This window comes from Pseudophryne corroboree (assembly GCF_028390025.1).
Source record: "Pseudophryne corroboree isolate aPseCor3 chromosome 3 unlocalized genomic scaffold, aPseCor3.hap2 SUPER_3_unloc_47, whole genome shotgun sequence".
Taxonomy (NCBI): domain Eukaryota; kingdom Metazoa; phylum Chordata; class Amphibia; order Anura; family Myobatrachidae; genus Pseudophryne; species Pseudophryne corroboree.
Window position 1 is genome coordinate 917,202 of NW_026967538.1, and position 10,443 is coordinate 927,644.

Below are 10,443 nucleotides of genomic sequence, written 5' to 3' on the forward strand. Positions count from 1 at the left end.
GAGAGATATATCTAAGTCTTATAATATTACAATTGTTATTGTGAGTGTTCTCAGGAGGGTGGACACAATGATAGTCTGAGACACAATATTATAAAGCTTTCATTAAAAGTTGTTTTATTATACACACACATTTACAATTAAGTGTCTCAGAGAGTCGTCTTCTCCTATTCTTTACAAGATTAATATTGTTACAGAAAATGTCACATTTCCATAATGTATTTTATTTCCAGCAGATGGACACACAAGCAGGAATATCTCAGAAGGACATCTAATGTTATCCCCGGATTGTGACATAAAAGATAATGACAGTAGACAGGATTGTCCAGGAGCTAACCCCATTACCCCAATTATACATCCAGCTTTGTCAGCTGATCCCTCTGATCCTGGGAAATGTTCTCCTGATCACTCTGATATTGGTGCATCTGTTACAGCTCTGAGAGTAGATACAGTGTTTCCCTGTTCTATAGATGCCAAATGTTTTACACAGAACACAGAGCTTATTACCCATCAGCCAGCTAAGGCAAGGGAGAGGCCATTTCCATGTTCTGAGTGTGGGAAATGTTTTACATACAAATCAGCTCTTGTTACACATCAGAGAAGTCACACAGGTGAGAAACAATTTCCATGTTCTGAGTGTGGGAAATGTTTTGCACAGAAATCAGATCTTGTTAGTCATAACAGAAGTCACACAGGTGAGAGGCCATTTCCATGTTCTGAGTGTGGAATTTTTTTTGCACAAAAATCACATCTTGTTAAACATCGGAGAAGTCACACAGGTGGAAAGCCGTTTTCTTCCTCTGAGTGTGGGAAAGGTTTTGCACAAAAATCAGATCTTATTAATCATAACAGAAGTCACACAGGTGAGAATCCAATTACTTGCTCTGAGTGTGGGAAATGTTTTACATGGAAATCACAACTTGTTATACATCAGAGAAGTCACACAGGTGAGAAGCCATTTCCATGTTCTGAGTGTGGGAAATATTTTGCACACAAATCAGATATTGTTAAACATCAGAGAAGTCACACAGGTGCAAAGCCATTTTCTTGCTCTGAGTGTGGAAAATGTTTTACACAGAAATCACATCTTGTTAGACATCAGCAAAGTCACACAGGTGAGAATCCATTTCCATGCTGTGAGTGTGGGAAATGTTTTCAACACAAATCAGCTCTTGTTATACATCGCAGAAGTCACACAGGTGAGAAGCCATTTCCATGTTCTGAGTGTGGGAAATGTTTTGCACACAAATCAAATCTTGTTATACATCAGAGAAGTCACACAGGTGCAAAGCCATTTTCTTGCTCTGAGTGTGGAAAATGTTTTACACAGAAATCACATCTTGTTACACATCAGCAAAGTCACACAGGTGAGAGTCCATTTCCATGCTGTGAGTGTGGGAAATGTTTTCAACACAAATCAGCTCTTGTTATACATCACAGAAGTCACACAGGTGAGAAGCCATTTCCATGTTCTGAGTGTGGGAAATGTTTTGTACGCAAATCAAATCTTGTTAAACATCAGAGAAGTCACACAGGTGAGAAGCCATTTTCTTGCTCTGAGTGTGGGAAATGTTTTACACAGAAATCACATCTTGTTATACATCAGCAAAGTCACACAGGTGAGAATCCATTTCCATGCTGTGAGTGTGGGAAATGTTTTGCACACAAATCATCTCTTGTTAGACATCAGCAAAGTCACACAGGTGAGAAGCCATTTCCATGTTCTGAGTGTGGGAAATGTTTTGCACAAAAATCAGATCTTGTTAAACATCAGAGTAGTCACACAGGTGAGAAGCCTCTTTCTTGATCTGAGTGTGGGAAATGTTTTACACGGAAATCACAACTTGTTATACATCAGAGAAGTCACACAGGTGAGAATCCATTTCCATGCCCTGAATGTGGGAAATGTTTTGCACACAAATCAGATCTTATTAGTCATAACAGAAGTTACACGGGTGAGAATCCAATTACTTGCTCTGAGTGTGGGAAATGTTTTAAATGGAAATCACAACTTGTTATACATCAGCGAAGTCACACAGGTGAGAAGCCATTTCCATGTTCTGAGTGTGGGAAATGTTTTACATGAAAATCACAATTTGTTACACATCAGAGAAGTCAGTCAGGTGAGAAGCCATTTTAATCCTCTGGAGTATACTTATTGCCATGCGTTGTTCTTCAAGGTTCTTATCCTATCTCCTATGCTTTTTGCAATAATACATGCTACCGCAGGGTGAAATAATCAGATGTCATGCCCTCATCTACCACTGCTATGCAGATCTGTCTTTTGCTCCGGGTACTGAGAACCCAGTACCAATCCTAAATGTCTAGCTGAGCTCCAGGTGTGGTGGGTGATGCCAGTTGGCTGTGACTCAGTCCTGGTGAAACAGGTCCTTATGATAGAAGCTCACCAACAAAGGGCAGGGCTACAGCTCAACTTTGTGAACCAACCAGGCTTGCGCTTGGGGGTTCAGAGTTACAAAATGCTGATAATGGGAGTCATTCCGAGTTCGTTCGTTGCCGATTTTCGCTATGCTGCAATTAGTTGCAAATTGCGCATGTGAAAGGCACGCAGGGCGCATGCGCTTAGTTATTTAACACAAAACTTAGCAGTTTTGCTGTGGCTTCTGCGGCGCTTTTCAGTCGCACTGGTGTTCGGTAAATGATTGACAGGAAAGGGGAGTTTCTGGGTGGTAAGTCTGCGTTTTACAGGCGTTTGCAAAAAAAACGCAGGCGTTTCAGGGAAAACGCGGGCCGAACGCAGGGCGTGTTTGTGACGTCAAACCAGGAACTAAACAGACTGAGCTGATCGCAATTCGTGAGTAGGTTCGCAGCTACTCAGAAACTGCAAAGAATTATTTAGTAGCAATTCTGCTAATCTTATGTTCGCAATTCTGCTAAGCTAAGATGGTATCCGGACTCCAGGTCGACAACACAAAGGTCGACACACCTTAGGTCGACATGGACAAAAGGTCGACATGAGTTTTTCACGATTTTTTCTTTTTTTGAACCTTTTCATACTTAACGATCCACGTGGACTACGATTGGAACGGTAAAGTGTGCCGAGCGAAGCGAAGGCACCATGCCCGAAGCATGGCGAGCGAAGCGAGCCATGCGAGGGGACGCGGTGCACTAATTGGGGTTCCCGGTCACTCTACGAAGAAAACAACACCAAAAAAACATAAAAAACTCATGTCGACCTTGTTCCTGTCGACTTTTCTCCATGTCGACCTCAGGTGTGTCGACCAATTGGCGTCGACCTAAAGTGTGTCGACCTTTGTGCTGTCGACCCTCAGTCCCAGACCCGCTAAGATACACTCCCAGAGGGCGGCGGCCTAGCGTGTGCAATGCTGCTAAAAGCAGCTAGCGAGTGAACAACTCGGAATGAGGGCCCATGTGCGGAATCTTGATGTCCTGGATGGTGGAGTGACACTTAGACATCAGGTATCGGCTACAATCAGATCCTCATCTGAGGAACATAGCCAAACTCCAGCACTTATTTCCCTCAGAAGATCTACCTACAGTCATACATGCACTTGTATTATCACACTTTGGGGGTCATTCCGACCTGATCGTTCACTGCAGTTTGTCGCAGCGATCGGGTCGGAACTGCACCGGCGCATGCCAGTCATCGTTGCCTAGTGATCGCCTCTTAGACAGAGGGAGGGGGTTGGTCGCGTTCTGGCCAATGCAGGCGTGGCTGGACTGTTGGGGGGGCGGGCCATGGCGGCAGTGAAGAACAACTCCCGGCCAGCCGCAGGAGCTGCACTGGTTGGGAGTTACTCCAGAAGTACAAAAGCATTGCCGCTGTACGATGCTTTTGTATTTGTGCGGGATGGGGGGGCGGCACTGACCTGCAGGGCGGACTAGCCCTGAGCGGGGCGTTTCCCCCGCATGTCAGGGAAGATGATCGTAGTTGTGCTAAATTTAGCCCAGCTCTGATCAACTTGGAATGACCCTATAGACTACCGCTTGTACAGAGTGTAACAGCCAGGCTGTCACCTAACCAGCCCGTTCCTGCCACATAACACCCATTCTCTACTCCCTCCACCGGCTGCCTGTAAGATGGTGACTCGGGGGGCTAATTCAGGTTGGATCGCAGTGTGTGATAGAACTAGAATTATTCAGAAAAAGTTGCAGGTGTATCCACTGCGCCCATCCTGTGCATGCTCCCATATTTTCTGTGGAGGGGCCACAGAAAATGTGATTGCCTGTCAGGCAGAGGCGGTCACGAGTGTGGGTGGGCAATGCTCCATTTCCAGGGAGGAGGCAGTGTAGCGCGAATGGAGGGCAGAGGCGGACAAATGGGCATGATCACGGTGGCTGTGACATCACGTGCAGCTGACATGATCGAGAAGAATGCGGCGGGCCTCCTGCGGGTGCAGCTAAGCTGCAGCATCAGGAGGCTTCACTAACTTCTACGATGAAGCAGTAATTGTGAGGCAATCGCATTTTCTGCTTCAAGGGGGAGGCGGCGCTCAGCATGCTGGGTGGCCTTGCGCTGCGATGGGCGCCCCCCAGCACGCTAGGAAAAGGATTGCTAATTCTGCTAATTAGCAGCATCTGCAATCCTTACTGAATTAGACCCTCTATTAAATAATCTCACAGACTCTCCCAGCCTTGCATGACCATGGTACCAGAAGCAGCTTCTCCTTCCTTACTGCCCGGGTTTCTTCCATCTGTTGATGAAGGACTGTTAGCAGTACCATAAATTCCCAAGCAGTGCTTAGATGTCAGGGGAGACAGGGTGGGTGGCAGTAGTGCAGTAGCGGGGGCTGCTGGAGGCAGTGTCTAAGTGGGTAATATTGTCCCCAAGCAGCGCTGTGGAGGGAGACAGGGCAGGGGGTAGTAGTGGTAGCTACCAGGGGCTGCTGGAGGCAGTAAAGAGGTGTATGTGTTCCGCACAGAATCAGTTGATAATTAGACTTAAAGATGATTATGCTTCCTTATTTCTAATTAATCCCTTGTATGTGTTACTGTTATTTGCTGTGTCTGCCTTTATGTGTGTTCTGTGTAATAATCCTGAAAGAAGTGCTGCTACCGATCTCATATCATTTGTTGTAACTTGGAAAAGATGAGATATGAGGTGCACCCTGGAAGCTTATAGGGGGTTAATCAGAGATGAATGCAGATGTGACATCACACAGCCCCCCAGAAAATGGTCCCGGCCCCCCTGCGTTCACACCTCAGGGATGCGGCCACAATGAGTGTGTCTGCGTGGCCGCTGTGCTTGTGCATTTTGCCACCACCGGATAAACTGCTGCGGGACGCTATTGCGGATGGGTCTGAATGACCCCCACAGGCTGTTGTGCAGAGTAAAGTATTTTTTAAGTTTAAAATATAGACATAAATCTGTGTATTAAAGATATGAAATAAAGTCATTTAAAATCAAAAGATTTCCGGTGCAATTTTGGCTATGTCCGATGTTGACAGCGCATTTGAATAGTTGGATGATTTTACGGGAGGAAGGGGGTCTCTGTGTAATTAAATAGTTTTATCATTTGTTGGTTTTAAATAATTTATGTCTATTCAAATGTTCTGGGGTTTTTTTTTACTTGTAGGGGAATTAGGGTTGTTTTATTTAAAAAAAAAAACTTACCTGACCCTCGCCGGGAAATGTCCATGTATGAAGGTATGGGAGATACCTGCTGCAGTCCCTTCTACTTACATTTGGGGGGTCCGTATTTTGGGGGGAATTAGCAGCAAATAGTTAATGATACATTGGCTCCATAACGTCTCGCTGACCCTCTGATTTTTACAAAAATATGTTACACAAAATGACATTTACATTAACAACCATTTGTCACTACTGAGGGCTGAGGCTGACCTGGGGAAGCCTCAGATGTAGGGGCTGACGTGTAAGTGAACCGGGGAGGTAGTATCGGGTTCTTTGACATACAGGAGTACTATTGCCCATTTCCTGAAGGCGTGACCACGACAAAATCAGTTTTATTGAACACAGCTTAAAGACACCTTTATGTGCAAAACATCACAGGAGATGTACAATGGTAAGTTACAGGTCAGTTCCCAGAAGTGCAGGGTAATTAGTGCTGTGGCTTGCAGAACAGATATAAGAGACCTTGCTAGAACTGGAGATGGTAAGTCCATATGCCACAGCTAACCGCTGAGGAGAGGTATGAACTGGTACTGCCCAGCAGATGGTGCACAGAGGCTGGAGCAACAAACATGCACAGACGTAGACGGTACTTGGTAATTTGCAGAGAGTGCCGGATGGAACCGGTATGAATGAAAAGGTGTGCAGAACTCACTACTGTAGATATAGATCCAGGACACTGCTGGAGGCTGGAAGCAAAGTGAAGCAGGACCAACACTGGAAGCAGAAAGCCGGTGTCTGTGGAGAGTGATCAGGAGCAATGCTGGAACACTGCAGAAGACAGGCTACACCGCAGGATGGAAACAGGTGCGGGTCTCTTATACCCCTTTCACACAGACCAAAATTTCCCGGGTTAATGCACATGAACGTGCACCAACTCAGGAAATGTCTCAGTGTGAAATGCTACAGGGACAAAATCCCGGGACTCATGCCCCGGCATTTCAACCCTGCAATCGACCAGGGTTGGTCCCGGGATCTTCCCGGGAACCTGGTCAGTGTGAACGGGAGCCGGGTCAATGTGCCCCAGCTCCGGTTCACTCTCTATGTAGCAGGCAGTGCTTGGAGATCATGTGATCTCTTGCGCCACCCGCACTGCGTGACCGCTAATGTCAGCAACCCAGCAATATACCGAGCTGCTGACTGCGGTATGCAAGGGGTCTTACCTGGGAATGTCACTGCATGATCCCGGGACTGTATTCCCGGGTAAGACCCCTGGATTTTTGGTGTGAAAGGGGTATTAGCGGAGCTGGATCACAGGAGCTGGAATACCTGGAGATACAAGCAGAAGAATCCACAAGCAGGAGAGATGTGTACAGGTTAGACAACCAAAGCACTGATGATTAGGCAGCCTTGATGCAGGATATTTATACCAGCTGGGAAGCAGGTATTGGCTGGGTAATCAGGCAGAGTCCAGAGTGCAGCTGCTGGGTAATCAGGCAGAGTCCCCAGCTGATAGGCTGTAAAGCAACATGTGATGAATCCAAACATGGCTGCGCCCATGTTTGAATCTGGAGGGAAAGTCTGTTTGAAGTTTAGCATGTGAGAGACTGAGGCCATGTTACACAGCGTGCTGCACGCAGACAGCGCAGGTGGAATCCAGGCTTGGCACGCTGGGCCAGTATCAGGAGACACTTGGAAGGTAAGAAATGGTGATAAATTACCCGGATCGTGACAGCATTAATTGAACAAGAAAAACAATGCAATTTAAAAATGAAAAAAACTTTATATATAAATAATAGAAGAAAATCACCAATTCTGGTCTGGACTCATTGACTCTACCAGGAGAACAAGTGTCTTTTTAGCAAGGACTATGCCACCAGTAACCAGTAGAGGAACCAGGCGTATCCCACAGAATATCAGCGCTGCCTCCATACATTGGGGAGAGAAGATAAAGTGCAGATTTCTGAACAGTGCTTTTAGAAGGAACACAAGAAGTGTATAGATCACAATGATCAGAAGTCCGGGACAATGAGGTCAAGAAACCAACGCTGTGGTACTAATGACCTCAATACAGGTCACTTGGAGCAAGAGACTAGGGTAAGGGCAACAACAATTTTTCAAACCACTAAAAAAAAGTTTGAAAAAAATGTAATTATAAATTTAAAAAATGAGGATCGTCCAGTACAGAGGACTGTACTCAGCATGTCTAAGTACATACCACTAAACGACGTGCTGGAATGGGAGGAGGGGGTGGCTGTATGGGTCCCAGCAGAAAACAGCTCATCTGTTGAGGGTTTCCCAGCACATAATGCATGAGTTGGTGATGTGGGTGGGGGCACACTTGGGAGACAGCGCCTGGCAGGTGGTGTTATCTCACACGCCTCATTAAGAGATTCTTTATTTGCACGTGAGGTAGCGTCAAGAACCAGATACTTGAAGATCTTCTTTTGATCCTCATTCATCAGTCGCATCTCCGCTGCGATGTAATTGCCAAAAGTTTGCTCCAAGTCCGGGGGCCTATTAACTTCCTCGGTGTGAGTAAAAAAACTGTTGTGAGCTGGGCGGGGCAGAAGTGGGTTTCTGGATGACCACTGCTGTTTCGGGGGTCATGGCTGTGGGGTTGGGTCATCCACTTTAGTTGTCTCGCTCATGGAAGGCTGTACTTCCAGCTCCGGTGTAATATCCTGCAATATAAAAGAAAAATGAACTCCATGTAAAAATGTGTGTGTACAATACAAATGTGTGTGTACTTACCAGATCCAGACTCTCCGATGCCTCCTCTTCCACAAGAGTGGGAGAATAAGGATCCAGACTACACTGTGACCTTATCCTTGGCTCTTGCTCCAAAGTGATTTTCATGAGGTCATAATACCACAGCGAAATTCACAAAAATAGTGGATACAGATAAGTCACAAGCGCTCTGAATGAAGAATACTTCCCTCTTATAAGACGGAAGCAATATAGGTGAGATGAAGATGTTCCTTCTTTGTGCTAGATTTCAATCTTGGGTAAGATCATCAACGCTCAAAGGAAACATAAAACAGAACAAAAACACATCATGGTGTAATACGTCCACAATAGAGATTGATGTGACTCCAAAAAATGTGTTGAATGAAGTGAATCAGGAGTTTCTAGATGGCGTATCGTACTCACTCAGTGGAAATGGTAAATAAACATAATGGTATATTTATGTGGAACCCACTCTTGAATGGATATATCCTAGTTTAGGAGTGAAAAATCCCAAATGATGTAGTTGTGGGTATATACATGTGCGTACCCAAACTCAGACTATCAGTGTAGATGAAAACACATAAAGGTATCTTTCAACTGAAATCAGCTAGTGATGGTTTTTCAATAAGGATGTGCGTATTTAAGCTGTTACACTCACTTCAAGGTTTCTTTATACCAGAGACAGGAAAAAGAACCAAATACCAGATTCCAAGTCCATAGAAAAGGGGGTTACAGTTTATTAAAAATCAGCACAAAGTAAAAAAACATCCATGGAAAAGTTAAAAAACATAGGCCCTCATTCCGAGTCGTTCGCTCGGTAAATTTCATCGCATCGCAGCGATTTTCCGCTTAGTGCGTATGCGCAATGTCCGCAGTGCGACTGCGCCAAGTAAATTTGCTATGAAGTTAGGATTTTTACTCACGGCTTTTTCTTCGCTCAGGCGCTCGTAGTGTGATTGACAGGAAATGGGTGTTTCTGGGCGGAAACTGGCCGTTTTATGGGCGTGTGGGAAAAAACGCTACCGTTTCCAGAAAAAACGCAGGAGTGGCTGGAGAAACGGGGGAGTGTCTGGGCGAACGCTGGGTGTGTTTGTGACGTCAAACCAGGAACGACAAGCACTGAACTGATCGCAGATGCCGAGTAAGTCTGAAGCTACTCTGAAACTGCTAAGAAGTTTGTAATCGCAATATTGCGAATACATCGTTCGCAATTTTAAAATGCTAAGATTCACTCCCAGTAGGCGGCGGCTTAGCGTGTGCAACTCTGCTAAAATCGCCTTGCGAGCGAACAACTCGGAATGACCTCCATAGAGAACATGTACTTGGCTAGGTGGTTGGTGAGTGGGCAGTCCGGAACACCCAACACCCCCTTTTTCCATCTTTTTACACGTGTGGTTATTTTTTGTGCTGAGTACATGTCCTCTATGTTTTTTACTTTTCTATGGAGAAATTTTCTTCAGTTTTGTTTTAAGCCTTGTTATTTTAGGTATACTGTCTGGGCAACAGTATACCTGCACCGTGGGAGATACGGGGGACGGTTACCTGCCTCTGTAAGGTGTCAGAGCCACTTCCCCTCAGCACAGCCACCGCCCTGAGAGTCAGCACGCCGCACACCCCTAACGCTGCCTGAAGATAACAAAAGTGGTGAACAACATGGCGGCGAACAGGACCCTCCATGGGGTTACCCGCTTCAGCCCCCTGCACAAAACTGGCAGCGATTGTACAAACTAGCTAATCTGTGAGGTTTGCACACTGTGGGAGACTTGGCCAATATAAACATTGTCAGCGGCTTTGCCACCATTATAGGGGGCGAATGTTCAGAGCGGTACCAGAGGCATTTTGGCGCCTTCCTCTGCATAACAGCAGCTTCAAGGACACACAGCTCCTCCAGAGATCCGGGAGACACTGGAAACTGGTACAGGGGTGTACTAGCAGGGGGAGAGCCGCTATTGCACACAATATAGTGTCTTTAAAAAGACACACAATCCGGATTACTGGTATATAGATATATTTCAGCTTGCAGTTGTTACTACAAGCGGGGGGGGGGGGGGGGGGGCGTGCTGTTCTTCTCTCACTCTGAGTCTCCATCGCACACGCAGTGAGGCATGCTGGTTATACTTGTCTGTGAGTTTTGTGTGTGAGTGTTGTTCTCTATCAATATGGTT

The 10,443-nt window shown here is 45.8% G+C and overlaps 1 protein-coding gene across 1 annotated transcript; it reads left to right on the forward strand.

Annotated features, from left to right (window-relative positions):
• The first annotated feature begins 236 nt into the window (after positions 1-236).
• Positions 237-2,983, forward strand: LOC134984292 (zinc finger protein OZF-like). Its single transcript, XM_063949914.1, has one exon. It carries the CDS (start codon positions 272-274, stop codon positions 1,802-1,804), a length of 1,533 nt encoding a protein of 510 aa, XP_063805984.1. The 5' UTR covers positions 237-271; the 3' UTR covers positions 1,805-2,983.
• Positions 2,984-10,443: the final 7,460 nt, after the last annotated feature.

What these genes read in the sequence shown, in the direction of transcription:
- LOC134984292 (XM_063949914.1), top strand. Translation starts at nt 272, where the DNA reads ATGTTATCCCCGGATTGTGACATAAAAGATAATGACAGTAGACAGGAT.